Here is a 16,707-nt window from a genome sequence, read left to right as displayed (position 1 = left end):
CAAACGCCTTATCTCTAGCGCCACCACTCTGGCCCAGGAAGAAAGATTTTAAAGTGAAAATCTTGCCATTTAATTCTTCCTTCATCATTATTTTGATTTTTTTTGTTTTATTTTTGGGCCACAGCTTGCACTGCTCAGGGCTTATTTCTAGCAGGCTCAGGGGTCATAGAAATTATATGGTATTGAACTTGTGTTTGACATATGCAAGACAATAGTCTTACACTCTGTACTAACCCCTCATGATCAATTTGATAGAATATTACTGGATTTAAGAACTCAACATTAGGATTTCTAACCTTCAAATGTTCATTTACTCTCTTGAGTAAACTCAGTAATTTTAAATATATGATAGTATATAGGCTAAATGCTATTTTAAATTTCCTGAGAAATTTTACATTTCTATTGAGTTTTTAATATCATACAAATGCACATCTTAAAATTTTAGCTTTAAATAGAAGTAAAGTATTTTCAGTTAGTGAAGAACAAGGTTTTTTTTTTCCTACATTTTTGTTGGAAAATACCAGCATATGAAGAAATTGATAATGTTTAAAGTTAGTATGCTTTGAATTAAAACCTCGCTAAAGCATTTGAAATGAGAATAGAAAGCCTGTCTAGAGTACAGGCCAGTGTGGGGTGGGGAGGAAGGACACTTGGGATATTGGTCATGAGAATGTTGCACTGGTAAAGGCCTCCCAATTCTTACCACAGGCTGTGTTCTTTACATTGACTGTATAAAAAGAGGCGGTACAGTAAATGCGCCCCATATACAGCTCAACACAGGCCCTTTGCCTGGTCTGTATTGTGAATTGGGGGACAAAAAATTTATAAAATAAATAAATAAATGAGTATAGTAATATAGTTTTGAGATATTAATCAGAGATATGAAGGAAAAGTACAAATTTAAAGAAAATGGGTTTATTCAATGATCGCAGATTTAACCATTTACTTGAAGTTGATTTATTTTCTAATTTTGACCAGTCAAAATCACAAAATTTTGACCAGTTAATATAACATCCATGAAATATTTGTGATATTGTAATATACTTCATATGTTACATATTCTTTCAATGCAATAATTCTGAGATAGTTGAATACCCCATCTACATTATTGTATAGATTGTATTTTATCTTAACATTGAATGTTAGCAATTCTTATTTTCCAGGTGTCATATCATCTTAGAAAGTCTGATCATTCATAGCACACACATTTTCACACAATTTTATTCCACAAATATCAATTCACCTTGTGCTATTTGAGAATGCTCTTAAAGTTGGAAAAATTATAATAAGGCAAATAGCAAGGCTTATTTATCATATCAGTTTCACAAACAAGGAAACTTTAAGTAAGCAGATGGAAATACTTTTTAGAAAAGAGAAAGTAGAATACAGCAATGTGGTGTCAGTTGGAGTGAGGAGAAAGAGAAGCAATTATTAGCTTGCGTGAGTGGACTAATGTGAGAAACTGATGAGTCTGAATGACAGGCAAGTCAAACATTATAAAAGGTTTGAATTTTATTACAAGTGATTTAAGACTCCAAGAGAGTGTCTTAAGAAATGAAATACACTGGTTAGTGTTTTAAACCATTGAAAAACAATGGTTATGAAATATGAGTGGCAAACAAAAATTAAAGTCAAAAAAACAGTGCAGATGATAGATGAGGGATGATAGTGACATGTACAAAAGAGATGGTTATAGAGAAGGGAAGTGAGTAGGATTAAGATATTTTAGAAAAAAAGACTGAAGAACATGCTAGAGTTTTGGAGAAGAGTAACAAAAGATAGTGGCCATATTGAGATGCTTTGGGGAAAGTGTCTTATGAGTCTAATGTGTAGTCAACATCATGATGGCTGAAGAACATTGGATGAACACCATTAAATGTGACATCTCCATTTGATGTGATTTTAAGTGTTATCTAATACTCAACATGTAAGTTTAAATATAAGGTTATAATTTACTCAATTATTTGGGACTTCTACAAAATATCTGAGTATAAAAAACGCATAAGAATTTGAAGTATAAATAAACAAGTGTTCTATGTGTTTATTTTATGTCTGCTCTGTTTTTGATTTTTTTATACCTTAGTCTCAGTTAGAAGCAAGTCCTCAGGTTTGTCTCCAAATACCTCAGATCACAAGTTCCCAAAGCATTTCTGATTATAACAGAAATTTAGTAAAGTTCTCCCTTCCTTGCCTATGAGCTCCTCTCAAAGGGTATTAATTCTTAATCTGTGGTGAACCCAGCCAGCAACCAACTCAAACTATGTTGTGTAATTAGGATATGAAACCAGAAAGCAACATCCTGTGAAATCCTGACTTCCTGGATTTGAGAAGTTTGAGGCTGATACCTCTTGATGAAACCAGACAACTCGTCAGGGAGAATGTGGAGGAATGCTCAGTTTTCTTTCATTATTGTTCCCCAATAACCTATTGTTCCCCAATAACCTATCCAAGAAGACAGAACAGGACCTATTTTTAGAGTTATAGAACCATTGGTGGCATATGCCAGAAGATCAGTCACAACAAAATTTACATTCCTCTTTGCCTCCTCCTGTTCTGTGATCTGCCCTTTCTAAAATGAAAGACATCCTTGATCTTTTCATTTCTAAAGGACTTCTTGTGGTCACATAGTCAGATTGATTCTCTGGAGCATGACTCCTTTAATGTCAATCTGTTGCTTGTTAAACAAGCTCATTCTTCACCCCTCACCTTGTCTCTTCATTGAGTGACCCCATCCAGCTGCAGTGGAACCAGGTCTTTCTATTCATAATTTGCTAATAGTTTTATTAAGTTCCATTTCACATAACATACTACCCATCCATTTAAATTCACAATGAGATACTTATTGTAGTCCTATCTGTCTCTTTATCCTCATATTCTCCTTTAGCATTTATTTACCTTACACATTCGTTTAAAATTATTATTTTATTTTAAATTTATTTATTTATTTATTTATTTATTTATTTATTTATTTATTTATTTATTTATTTTGGTTTTTGGGCCACACCCGGCGGTGCTCAGGGGTTACTCCTGGCTGTCTGCTCAGAAATAGCTCCTGGCAGGCACGGGAGACCATATGGGACACCGGGATTCGAACCAACCACCTTTGGTCCTGGATTGGCTGCTTGCAAGGCAAACGCCGCTGTGCTATCTCTCTGGGCCCTATTTAATTTTATTTTAAGTAAAAATTATTTAAGTTTTCTGACTGTGACAACCATGATTGAGAAGAACTTTTACTGGGACCACGAAGAAAGACTTTGGTTTAGACAATTCAGTATGCCTGGAGTTTGTAGTTGGTCTTATGGCAGAATGCTTCATGGGTAGGGTCTCCCTGTTTTTAGGCCATAGAGTTTTCCTTTCTATTTTATGCAACTTTTGCTGAGACTATGCAAAAAAAAAATTTAAAAACAACAGCCACATGCACCCTTTTTTGTTTTTTTTTTCTTCGCGTTTAAGTTTTTCCTTTATCTTTTAAATAGGACTCCTGCCTTTTTTTTTTTTTATAGAAACTTGGCACACAGATTACTTTGTTTTATCTCATATTTCTGCATTTTTCTATAAATTAAGAAGAAAGGAAAAATGCTGATGATCTCAGGTGCATTGATAGAAAAAAAAGAACAAAACTAAATATAAAAGGCAAAGTAATGTTTTTTGTTTTCTTAATGTTTTTTGGCTGATAATTCAAAATTAAGGTGTCAGCAAAGGGATTTCTTTTGAGAATTCTGTTTATGGGTGATTGTCTTCCCACCGAACACTTCACCTTGCCCTCTTTCTTTGCATTGTTGTCTTCATAAATAAAATTAAGAAGAAAAAAAAAGGCAAAGTAAACAACAATAGAATCAAGAGACCTAAAACTTAACAATCTAAACTAAAATGGGCCTGTTATACTGGCAAGCCAGGGTCAAAGTGGTGGTATAGGATGCACTCTGGGTTCATTGGTGGAGGGAAGGGTCCTGATTCACTGTTTATCTGAAATTCAACTATGAAGGACTTTGTAAATCACAATGATATTAATAAAATAATATTTTTTAAAAAAATTTATTAAGTTTTTCTACATACCAACCAACCTGATTCACTGTTTATCTGAAATTCAACTATGAAGGACTTTGTAAATCACAATGATATTAATAAAATAATATTTTTTAAAAAAATTCATTAAGTTTTTCTACATACCAACCTTGCCTGAGGAACCTAAAAAAAGGTGTTGATCATCTCCACACTCTTTGAATCCCCCCACCAATGTCTGTAGCTGCTTATCTCTTTGGCATTAAAAGTTATCCATCTTAATGCACTACTACTTAACTTTCACATGTGCATTAAGTGTCTTTGTAACCCAGCCCTATGGCTCAGTGCCTCACCCATATTATTCGTTCTTTATAATTTTTTTGTATGTGTGGATGATGATAGGATCTCATCTTTGGGGAGACCATCCTTGAGTGACCCCCTTTTCTTCTAAGTGCATCAGTAGAGCAGTCATAGGACCTGAAGGTTTTAAATGATCTGCTGACATTTGGATCCACTCCAGATTCTGTGACAAGGTCATGTTGCTGTAACGAAAGTTCCTTGCCAGGGTCTGGCACACTGTGCTGCTCACAACAATGGAAGATGAGAAGATGTGAGAGGAGTTTGAAATCAAGAAGATGCAGCTTAGTTCAATAAATTTTTCACCTCCATCAGCTTTCTGAACCAAGAAAACATTCAATTTTTAACAATCAGGAGTGGATGCATTTTTCAGAGATGAGTCCATTTGTGTATTCTTGCATGGGTGGATAAAGTGAAACTATAATCTGTGAGACTATACAATGCAAGTCTGTATCATGAAGTGTTCTCTCCTCTTGTCATTTCTTATGTGAAAGTGACACTGTCAACTTTGCTGATGACTGGTAATGGAATACACAGACTTATAATTGCTTAATAGAAAACAGGTAATCTTGGGAATTTACAGTGAATTTGTAAATAAGCACAAGTGAACTTCATTTGAGGGTTCCTTCAAAATTATAAAGATGACTGCTGGAAGACCAAGTACAATATTGACTGACTCTGGCTTTATACTTAAAACAAAAACTTAAAACATTCCTGATAAAGAATTTGTATTTCCTCAACTGCTGTTCACTAACTTTTACAGCTAATATTTTATTATTTCCTGATTGTACTCTGCCCTTTCATGCAGCCAGAAAAAAGCCTAACTTACACAAGAAGCACCCGGAGCAGGGAGGGAAAAATGTCCACAGCAGGCAGTCATGAAAGGCAACAAACGTTGTTAGCCTTGCTGGCACTGTTTGTTGACTACTGGTATGTCCATTCTCTTTGTTCTCCCCTGCTCTGAACCAAAGCCAGAGTGGGCTCTCATGAATATTCATTGACTTATTTACATGGGGCAGGACTCTGATCAGCAAATGCTACCTGCAGGAGGCAGAAAAAATACAAGTAGAAGGTAAATACTATTAGCAGAACTCTTCTTTTTCGCTTCAGCTCGGGCATAACTACCATTTTTCTGGTCATAGGAGTCTCTAGAATAACATCTGAAAGCAGCTAATAAAAAAGGCGTCCGTGGAAGGCCCACTTTCTTTGGGGACTGGAGGAAGAATGTGAGATGAGAAGCAAATCACATTGATTTTTACTCATTCATTTCTTACTTATTTCAGTACCTCATCCAAATTTACTTGAAGCCTTTCAACCAAACTGAAGACGAAATAGGCAAAACGATTGGACTACTTTCCTTGCTAACTTGTTAGCATAGATTTCAGTATGCATAATAAAGGAGAAATAGGCCACAATGATCCCTAGGATCTGACGCAAATAAAATTTGGATGTGTTTATGAATTCTATACAAAGATTCCTTTCCTCTTTTGGGGGACAAAACGATCGCACTCAACTTTCTGCATGTTTTGCCTCAATGCAAAAACTCCAAAGCAGGGCCGGAGAGATAGCACAGCGGCGTTTGCCTTGCAAGCAGCCAATCCAGGACCAAAGGTGGTTGGTTCGAATCCCGGTGTCCCATATGGTTCCCCGTGCCTGCCAGGAGCTATTTCTGAGCAGACAGCCAGGAGTGACCCCTGAGCACTGCTGAGTGTGGCCCAAAAATAAAAAACAAAACAAAACAAAAAACAAAACCCAAAGCAAATTAGAATCAACAACAAACAAATAACAACTCTTTTGCAACTACTTGGCCCAAGAGTTGCTGTTAATGCAATTCTAGATTTCTCAGTCTAGGGGTGGAGGTGGGGGTCTGGAGGTGAGCTGCAAAGGCTCCCCAGTCGCATGCTGGGCCCAGAAGAACCCAAGTGCCAGAGGCAGAAGGCAATAGCAGAGCCCCAAAATACCCGGTCTCAGAGCCTGTTGCTCAGGGGCCAAGCACAAGGAACAAGAATGACTCTTTGCGGTGAGGATTGTAGGCTGGGGTGCATGCGGGCAAGAACTGCAGCCTAGGTGCGGTCGGACCCCCTTTGCACAGCTCCAACAGAACTTGCATTAATTAATCCTGGGCATCCCCGCCCTTTCCTCCCCTCGCCAGCCCACTTCGACCCAACCCCTCGGGCCACACCGCGGACGATATCATTAGTAGTATAAGCCGGAGGGTGAACAAAGAAGAGCTTAAAAATGGATGCAAAAGCCTTATCACTTCTACTTCTCCGAGAAAGGCTTGGCAGAGTCTGAACAATTAAACAAGAACAAAAAAGAGAGAAAAAGCGGGAAGCAACACGAAGGCGCCCCAGAAGTTGGCTAGGAACTGCTGCGCCGCCCCCCGCAGACTGAATGGTTCATCCCGAGAGAGGGCGGGGCCAGGCGCCTCTCGGCTGAGGGCTCGTCCCGCCCCTCCGCCGCCTCCTTCCCGGGGCGGCCGCTGCCGCAGGAGGAGAGCGCGCCGGGCGGGCGATCACCTCAGCGCCCGGCGTTCCCCTCAGCCTCCCGAGCTGAGACGCGGGTGTGGAGCTCCGCCTCTCGCCTCGCCGGCCCGTCTCCTCCCTCCGCAGCTGCAGGAAGAGCTCGGCGGGCGCTGCGGTCGCCGCCGCCTTTCGCGCCCGCTTCCTCCTCTTGCCCGGGGAAGGCGGCCGGAGCTCGGGCGGCTGCTGGGCCTGCCGCGCGTGGGCGGTGACAGGTGCAGCAGAGGGAGTCCCGTCCCGTCCCGGCCCGGCCCGGCTGGAGAGACACCTGCAGCGGCCGCGATGCCTACCATGCGGAGGACCGTGTCGGAGATCCGCTCCCGGGCCGAGGGTGAGTGAGGGAGAGTGGCGGCGGCGGCGGCTGCAGGGAGTTTCTAGGTTGGGGTCGTGTGTGTGTGTGTGTGTGTGTGTGTGTGTGTGTGTGTGTGTGTGTGTGTGTGTGAAAAGGAGCCCCATCCATCCCACATCTTCCATCCAGATGGCTCCGACCCCAGACGACCGTGTTCCCTGCGTAGTGCTCCAGTGTGTGCATGCATGCACGCGCGCGTGTGTCGAGGAAAAGAAGCCCCATCTATCCCGCCCACCTTTTCTCCCACATTGCTTCGGATCCCGGTGGGCTGTGCTCCCTGCATAATGCTCCTGTGTGTTTGTGTGTTTGCATACACGCGCGTGTGTGTCGGGGAAAAGAAGCCCCATCTCACATCTTCTCCCAGATTGCGACGACCCCAGATAACTGTGCTCCTTGCATAGTGCTCCTGTGTGTGTGTGTGTGTGTGTGTGTATGCATGCATGCACTCGCGTGTGTGTCGGGGAAAAGAAGCCCCGATCCATCCACATCTTCTCCCGAATTGCTTCTGACCCCTGAGGGCTATGATCCCTGCATAGTGCAATTGGGTGTGTGTGAGTGTGTGTGTGTGAGTGTGTGTGTGTGTGTGTGTGTGTGTGTGTGTGTGTGTTTGCATGCACGCGCGCCTGTGTGTCAGGGAAAAGAAGCCCATTCCATCCCACATCTTCTCCCAGATGGCTCCGACCCCGGAGGACTGTCTCCCTGCATTGTGCTTCTGTGCACCCGCACATCCACTTGCAGGCTCTGGACGCCCCTCCTTGGAGAGTCCTCCCGGGCTGCATCTGCACCGCCGCAGGACCATTTGCTGGCTGTCACCTAGCACTCGCGCCCTGCTCACCTCTCCCCTAGCGCACAGCACAGACTTCGGGGACTGCGCCCCGTGCCCCAGGCCGCTGCTAACCACAACCCAAATCTGCCGCCCCCGCGCCTACTGTGTTTTCAACTCCTGCGTGGCTCGCGGCTCTGCCTTTCCCAGTAGCTTTGATCACAACGTCTGTCTGGGCTGTCTAAGCCTCACTGGTCTTCCTTCCGGGTTGGGTGCTGGGTTCTCAGTCCGCCTCTCTGCATTTCCACCTCCTGTTGTGGAGTCTGAGATTTCGGCTTTTATTACTTTTCCCTTTTGCTTCATGCTATGCGAAGACTTTTTGAGCTAGGTGGAAGCCTTTGATTTTGCTCCACCCTGGGCCATCTGTTGAATTGGTTGCACTTGTCAGCTCTGAGCAACAAATGCCCCAGGTTAGAGGCGAGAAAGCTTTGGATGAAAGTCCTTAGCAGGAGCATCTTCTCTGTTCCGTGGCCGCCAGCCCCTTGCTCAGTTGTGTTGGTTCGGAACCTCGCAAAGCCAAGATTGAATCTCTCCGGGGTTTTGTTTTTCTTTTTTTTCCTCCTGCAAAGTGGCCCTCGACTCTTGCAAAGTGAGGAATGGCTTGTTTTTGAGACAGTCTGTCTCCATCATCTCTGGTTTTCACCTCACTTGCCATCCCATTTCTTTAACATAAGACAGATTTTAGGAAAAAATACAGAAGCTAAGTAAACAGATTGGTTGCAGGAGTTTGAGACAGGCCGTTTTGTTCTTTTACTCTTCCTAGTATCAGTTAAAAGAAATGGGGACTCTGGGCTCCAGTATCTAGGACTGTCTAATTACACCTTTAGGGCCTATTAAATGAAACTGCTCTGATGTGGGTTTCATACAAGAGAGCCAACTGACCCTGTCCCACACAAGAATTCAGTACACATAGAAAGTCATTTGTAACAGGAAAAACACAGGATATGACAGACTCAGATCACATTTGAACAGATGATGGCAAGAAGTTATACATAGTAAATGGTGATTTCATAGTCCTGTGTCCTACTTCCTAAAGGATGAATGAAATTCCCTAGTTTACCATCTGACAGAGCCAGACAGGTTATGAAATTACAGTAGTCCTAGTTGGGATTGCTCTGCCTGCGTGAGGGATCGTATATTTGGGGAAGATAGAAAAGACCAACAAACCTGGAAAACCTGTGGCATGTGAGTAGATTATATTCGTATTGTGAGGCCCTGGTGGTGTTTTTGCTTGGTACATGCACATTGTGACACATTTTCTTCCCAATTACCTTGTGGAACCTGAAAACACGCCTGCAGACTGTGAAAGGCCCAATTGATGATTGAAGGAACCATGAGTGGCTGGTTTAGTGACACATTTGGATGGAAGTCCCGAGGTAAACTAGGCCGGCTTCTGCTGGAGCCTTTGTATTCTCTGTGCATCCAGCAGTTTGTCAGTGTCTCTGTGGCACTTGGTGGTGAATTAGCCTTCCTACATTGGTTCGTTTCTGTTTATTTTGTGTATGGCATTTTCCTGGGGATGATGGTGAGGACATCCTAAATACTGATTCCGTGGGCTGATGATGTGGCTCACTGCCTGCTCTACCCACAACTCTTCTGTCCTAAGGAATGTTCTGGTTTGACAGCTCTCACTGCCTTCTTAAGGGATAAGTAGTGCACTGCAAATCCTTTGGCATCAGCTGATTGGATGAGGCTCAGCTCCTGACCCAAGAGCACACAGTTAATAGGTGGATCGGACTTATGACTTTATGGTGTGGTTCCAGAAGAATCTCTGTGGTTATTATCCTTCCTATGGGAGGGTTAAGCTTCCAGACTGATGGTGGAAGCAGAAAGGACAACTGGTGGCTAGGCGGTTGGAGAGAGAATGGTGACTGTCTCCAGTCTTGCAAATGCTGATAGGAAGAAGCAGAATCTCTGAGCCTCTGAGTGTGAGAAGACAGCAAGCAGACTGGATGGAAGGAATGAGATTGAACCAATCATGCTCAGTGTGGAGAGAGAGACATTGGATCATCTTCCCTCCTGACTTACTAATTCTGATTCTCAACTGGTGCTAGAATGTTTCTGATCTCTCCCTTGAAAAGGTTCAAATGGGTTTCTGGGTTCCTTGTTTCCAGATTGTTCAGCTGTATTGCTTTCTTGCATGCAAGTAACGTAAAACTAAAATGGGCACCAGGAAATAACTAACGGAATAGCTAGTTTCAAAGGAGTTGTTATTCATTATGTTCTGTGTTTGCTGTGGGTGACATGGGGCTAGTCATGCAAGTCTTCATCACTGAGGACTAATTTGAGATCAATGTTTATGAAATGCTTCTTAAACTAAAAGTGCACACAAAGCCCTTAGGGTTCTTGTTAGAATCAGAGTCTAAATCAGTAGGCCTGCATGCAGAGCTCAAGTTGTTTTTCTGACATAACCAGGTAAGGCTGATGCTGCAGCCCTGAAGATCTGACTGGTAGTTTTGCAAGGCATTGTCATATGTTTCAGTAGCTCGAGAGCATTGAAGGAGGGATAACCCACTGGAAAATGGGTATTCAATAAGGCATAGCTTCTTTGAATGTTCTTAAAGAATGTTCTTAAGGAAATGAGCCAGGAGCAGAAGTAAACTTGGAAGGTGTAGGTTGTTGATCTGGATAGATAAAGGACTACTATATAATATTATCTCTGCCACAATGAGTCATTTGGATATAGAATAGAATATTCAAAGAGGATCTTAGGGTTCATCTAATAAAATTTTTCATTTAAACATAACCCAGTGTATAATATCTTTAAGAGGTTTAGTTAGCCAAACCATGGTTAAGGATTGATATTCCAAAAGAACTGTCTTAAGTAAATTTGAGAAATAAAAACAGCATAGGATTTCACTTATACATGTTTTATAATGAACTAAAACAAAAAAGAAACTTTTAGACATGTGCAATCAATTTAATGTTTGGAAGAGAGAAGGGGTAAGTCAAGTAACTTGGATAAAATGGATTAAATGTATGGTAAAGGATGAAATTAGACAGAAATGGGTCTGAGTATAGTATGTACAGATTTTGATTTATAATGAAGCAAACCTGAAACTTACATAACGTTACGGTGTTCCTTTAGTTAAAAAAAAGCAAGCCTAAAATAAATAATGGAGTAATGCCAGAAGGAATGGATTATTGATAATCTATTGTAATAATAGTAATAATGCTAATATGATAACAGTCTAAAGGTGAGAGAGAGAAGGCTGGGTAGGCTGGAGTGCCTTCTTTGCATGTAGGAGGCTTTTGTTTGATTTTTTTTGGCACCACTTGATTCCCTATATATCCTAGGAGTGACCTTTTGCCCCAGGTAACATGCTAGAAGTAGCCCATGAGCACCACTAGGTGTTACCCACAGGCAGAGTCTTCAAAATGATCAACTTCTGGACAAGAACATTGAGAGTGGGAAAGCTGGAATCAGAGCTGTGTCTGTGTAAATCTTTTAAATCCCTTTCTGATGACACAAGTAATCCCCTTCCAAGTGCATAGAATAGAAAAAGCCTTTGTCTAGTGAGGGCCTATCTTCTGAGAAGGAAGCAAAAATAGGTTGCAAAAAATTAGTATATTGAAAATACGGGAAAAATAAAGAGACAGTAAGATTGAGAATGTTAGTGGGTGGGTTGCAATTTTAAATCACTTGGGTATGCTTGTCTTCTATTGACAAGCTTACAGGAGATGGAGGGGAAATTAGTATGTGGGAAGGTGTTCAGACAGTAATAGCCAGAGCAAAGATTCACATGCAAGATAAGATAAGATAAGATAAGATGAGAGTGTGCAAGGAAGAGCAAGGAGAATGAGGAAATGAGGTCGGAGATGTCATATCCTAGATTTTATCCTAGGATAAGGCTTCAGGCAAATGAAAATACAAGATTCTCAAGTAGTAGTCCCAGACTTTCATGTCTACATGACATAGGTATTGCTCATTAAAAACTTAATTTCATGCACTGGCACATGGCTTTGCTGTTTAGTACATCTTTTGGTAGAATGGGGCGAACAGAGTGGGTCCCTATATTCTAAATAAACCTGAAAATTATTCTGGTGATAATATGATTTGAGGGCACTCTGCTTTACAGTTTTTAACCTGATTGATTGGTGGAAAATCTCTGGATAGATAAGGGAAATGAGAAGGAGAGTCGATACAAGGGGCTCTTAAGACAGATTTTGAATCACTTGGAGAATATCCAAGGTCATGTCTTAAAGATTCTTAGAAATTTGGAGGTCAGATATTGGAAAGAAAAGGGTCTAATGGAAATCTTAAGTTCAGAGATATTATCTGATATTCTGATAGTAGGTATGTTTCCCAGAAAATAGTATTACATGAAGCAGAAAGCTAAATATTTTAGTTCTCTTTATTTTTATCCTAGCTAGCTAAAGCATATGGATTTCTGAAGACAGAAATAAAAACTGAAATAAAAGCATGTATTATGTGCCTCCTGTATGCCAATTTATTTTATTATTTTTGGTGTGTATGTCAAATTATTGTGTAATAAACCAAAAAGGTATGATGAATTCAAGAGTGAACAAATGGGTGTGGTGAGTTGCGTGAAGGAAACATAGAGGTGAGTCAAAGACTTATTGTCCCACCTGTATGGAACAGAGTTCATATTTCCTGTAATTAGTGTTGAGAATCCTCATATTCTTGGCATTTTTCTTAAAGCAATTTAGGAAATACTGAATGTGGCAGTTGTTTTTTTTTTTAATTTCTTAATCAACAGTGCCACATACCTTGCCCCCTGCATTGTAGCCAGAATATCTTTTCAAAAATCATGTTTAATCTGTGTTCTCTTTGAGCCAGAGGCAAGTATGTAGAAGCCAGTTTGTACTGTTGAAGTTGGTTAGAAAGTTTTTCTCCTGGTTCAGTTATGTAGTTGCATTAGAAAGAGAATTAAATAGAGGATGATTCCATCAACCTTGACTCCAGAATGTAGGAAGGAAAAGGACAGAGAGGGAAAGAAATAAAAGTAGCAAGAAGTGGATGGAAAATAGCAATGGACATTGGTAGTAGAGAGAGCTTTGGATACGTTGGTACTGCAGAGAGCAGAATAGCTGTACATCCAAACCCCAAAGTTTACAACTGAAAGCAGGAGATCCAAACCATGACAACAAACTTAAAATTTTTCTGTCAAGAAAGCAGGTTGAGTGTCTAGGTCTAGGAGATGGGAACCTGGAGATACAGAAGGAGCAAAGTTGACACTGGTGGTAGGATTTGTGCTAGAAAACTGTGTGCCTGAAATTTAGGTATGTAAAACTTTGTAAATCATGGTGCCTTCATTAAAAAAAAAAAAAAAGGAAATAATGGTCAGATCTAAATACCCACGCCAAAGTCAATTACAGTAGAATCAAGAGACCCAAACTATAACAAGCTAAACACAAAATGGACCTGTTTCACTGGTAGTCCTGGGAGCTAGGGGTGGAGGTACTGGATGCGTGTGGGAGAACTATGGTGGAGGGAGGTCAGCACTGGTGGTGAAAATGGCCCTGATTCACTGTCACTAAATGCCTGAAATATAACTGTGAAAGACTTGTAATTCACAAAGCACAATGGTCTCAAAAAAAAAAAATTAAAAAAAAAAAAAGAAATGTAGAGGCAAGTTTCCTTCTTCACTTCTCACTGGAGCTGGACTTTTTCACTCTTTTCCTTCCTTACATAGTAAGCTCCTTGGAGGCAGAGATGTTTTTCTGTTTTCTTATCTGAAGCATTGCTCTGATTAGGAACCTGGCGCTTGGTAGGTGCCTACTAATGGTTGAATGAAATGGGATTCTCCAACCTATTTGATACTCTGTTACTGAAACTTTAGTACCAAAGGAGTAATTTGTGGGTGCTCTGTTTATTGCTCTCTACTCTGCATATAAATACCCACACCCCAACTTTCTTGATGAATTGATTTATCACTCTTACATTCTTATTCATGGGATAGAGTGATGGGATGTGTAATGGAGTCAGCTTCCCTTTAGTCCTTACTAATGCAAATATAATAACATATATGCATATATTAAATCATGAAGTAACATCTGCTCATTGCAAAACTTCGCTGCAGAAAGGTACAAGAAGATGTTAAAATTACTCCCAATTCATGTATCCAAATATAAATCCTGCTAGCATTTTAAAATACACTTTTTCTAAATTTTTTCCAAGAAAATACATACATTTATTTATGAAGAGCACTAAGATCATATCTTGTTATTTTAAATCATTTTCCCACTTAATGTTTATGCATATTCTTTTTATAAATATTCATGTAAACTCTACAAAGGATGGGAGTTTTTTCTGTAATATGTTTTATTTTATTTTATTTTTTTATTTATCTTTTTTTAAAATTTTTAATTATGAGAACAAAGATGCCAAGAAAGAGGACAAGGTAAAGTTACAGTGGAAGGACAATCACCCATAACATAGTTCTCAGAAGTAGTCCCCTTGCTGATATCTTAACTTTGAACTTTCAGCCAAGGAACATTAAGATAAATAAAACAGAATCCATGTACAATTACTTTGCCCCTCAAGTCCCCAGATTGTAACACATTATAATATTTCTTAACAGCAACAAGGCAATCTAAAGCCATAAAACTTACGTAACTCCTTAAACATTAGAGGCATAGTATTTTGTACATTTCCATGTGCATGCATATTAGCTTAAATTAACCTCAAATTTTAAGTTTTTTTTTAGGATTAGAGTCAAAGGAGTACAGTAAAAACGGTGTTGGAGTGGCAATTGTTGTTTGCATAGGCCCACCAAAATATGAGGGGTATAACCTTGTCCTAAATACAAAGAGACCCTACCCCTGAAGTTTCCTGGCATAAGACCAACTCTAGGCTCCAGGCAAGCTAGATCGTCCAATCCAAGACATTGTCTGTAGTGCCAACACACTTCTATTTTTCACACAGTCTCTGTTGTTGGTATCATGTTTCTGTATTAAAGATCCTGGAATCTGCATATCCTACATTGAAGTCAGGGTGTGGAGTGTCCTCTCGTTTCACCTCCCAATTAAAGGGTAATGCAGGAAGCCCTGTCCTGTAAGCAGGTCGTTGTTGTTGTTAAGTCTTCTCAGTGTTAAGGGAAGTCTCTTGAGCAGGTCGATATCTGAGCAGTGGTAGGGTCTTCCATGGTAGAGGTTTGCTTCCAGGTGATGTTATAGACAAACCTGGATGTTTTGTGGATGTCTTCCCTGGTTCAGGGGTGAATGAAAAACGCCCTTTCTTCTGAGGCCTGTGCCAGGTCGTTATGTCAATGTTCAGGGTGTAAGGTCCCTTTGCACTACAAGATTTGTGTGTTCCAATCTCTATTAGATAGGATCTTACTTGTATGTATAGTATTTTCCCATTTTAATGTGCCTATGCAAAAAAGAAGCAATGCCAAGTGGCGTTATTGGCGCATATGGGGGCCGTAAGAACAAATCCAACAATCCCCATGACATTGTTCAATCATAAGCATTAAACTGGGGGACTCTTTCACCAAAATTCCTTGTTGAACAGCTCATAAAGGGAAGATAAAAAGTGGTTAGAATCATCACTGTATAAGGGAATATTTAGTAAGACTTATAGCTGTCAGAGAAAAATACAAAATATTCGAAAGAAATACCTTTTCAATTTTATGTCTTTTGAAACAGTTTGGGATTGTTACACACATTGCATGGCTTTGGTCAGTGATTAGGATTGTGTAGTACTGAAGTTAAAAAGAGTAATGTGGGTTAGTGATGTTTGGGGGGGGGTGAGAGAGTTAAGGAGTAAAAATGAGTTTTGTAAGGGTGTGGGAAAGGTCAGAATACAAAATGGACATTCTGGATTCGCAAAACTTAACATAAGGATAAGGAGTACTCTTAATATATGCAGCGCCCCCGCGCGGTTTTCTGTATGTAGATAGGTCAGAAATTGCCAGTGACAAATTTAGTGCAACTGAGCAAAACTCAGCACACCCCAAGTTAGGACCCACCATTTCTGGCCTCCTGGGCTGCCACCCCAGAAGGCCTGGAGCTCGGGGGCAGAAGAGGGGAAGGCTGGGGGCCTATCAAGGCTCCCAGCGCACCCAAGTTAGGGAGAAGGCCTTCCATATAGCGTCTCCCCAAACCCCATGCCAGCTAGAGCTAGCCTCCAGCTCAAAGGAGGATGGACAGAAAGCAGGAAGCCGGGATCTGCCCCCACCCTACACCCTGTGCCCTTCCCTCCCTAGATCTGGGGAGAAGGAGGGGGAAGGCTTGGGACCCCAGGATGGGAGTTTTTAAAGATGTATTTTCCAGATTTATAGAGCTATAACTAACACATAGCATTATCATATTTCAAAGTGTATTGAACAGTGACTTGATATATATGTTCTTCAGAATAATAATAAAATTTTTCTATGATGAGAACTTTTCAGATTCCAGCAAATTTCAGTATAATTTACTTATAGTCACCATGCTGCACATTATGTCTCCAAAATTTATGTATTTTATCACTGGAAGTTTTTATCATGTGACATTTTTTTCCATGGAAAGGAATTTTTGTCCTCTGATACTCGGTATTTTCAGTGCTTAAAGCAGTGAACTCCCACATCTCAACAGTTATTTGCTGCATGCCTGGATCATGAATGCTATGGCAGCAGTTTAGCATTTTTATATCAGGAGAATAATTTACAGAGGTGTGAGTGGGCACTTAGGTGATTTTATGTGTTAAT

General features: G+C 40.7%; 1 protein-coding gene and 1 non-coding gene across 2 annotated transcripts in view; both read left to right on the top strand.

Moving 5' to 3' along the window:
* The first annotated feature begins 686 nt into the window (after positions 1-686).
* On the top strand, positions 687-819 carry LOC126032715 (small nucleolar RNA SNORA51). The gene has a single exon (XR_007503936.1). It is a non-coding gene; the product is annotated as a small nucleolar RNA SNORA51 (small nucleolar RNA).
* A 6,312-nt stretch (positions 820-7,131) lies between these two features.
* The window catches only part of ATP8A1 (ATPase phospholipid transporting 8A1), a 267,076-nt gene continuing 257,500 nt past the window's right edge, over positions 7,132-16,707 (top strand). The window contains 1 exon segment of the mRNA XM_049790104.1: positions 7,132-7,212. Coding sequence (XP_049646061.1) covers positions 7,164-7,212 — 49 coding nt within the window. The 5' untranslated portion in view covers positions 7,132-7,163.

This window comes from Suncus etruscus, chromosome 16 (assembly GCF_024139225.1).
Source record: "Suncus etruscus isolate mSunEtr1 chromosome 16, mSunEtr1.pri.cur, whole genome shotgun sequence".
NCBI lineage: Eukaryota > Metazoa > Chordata > Mammalia > Eulipotyphla > Soricidae > Suncus > Suncus etruscus.
The sequence above is the reverse complement of the archived record's forward strand: the minus strand, read 5'-3'. Positions and strand labels throughout refer to the sequence as shown.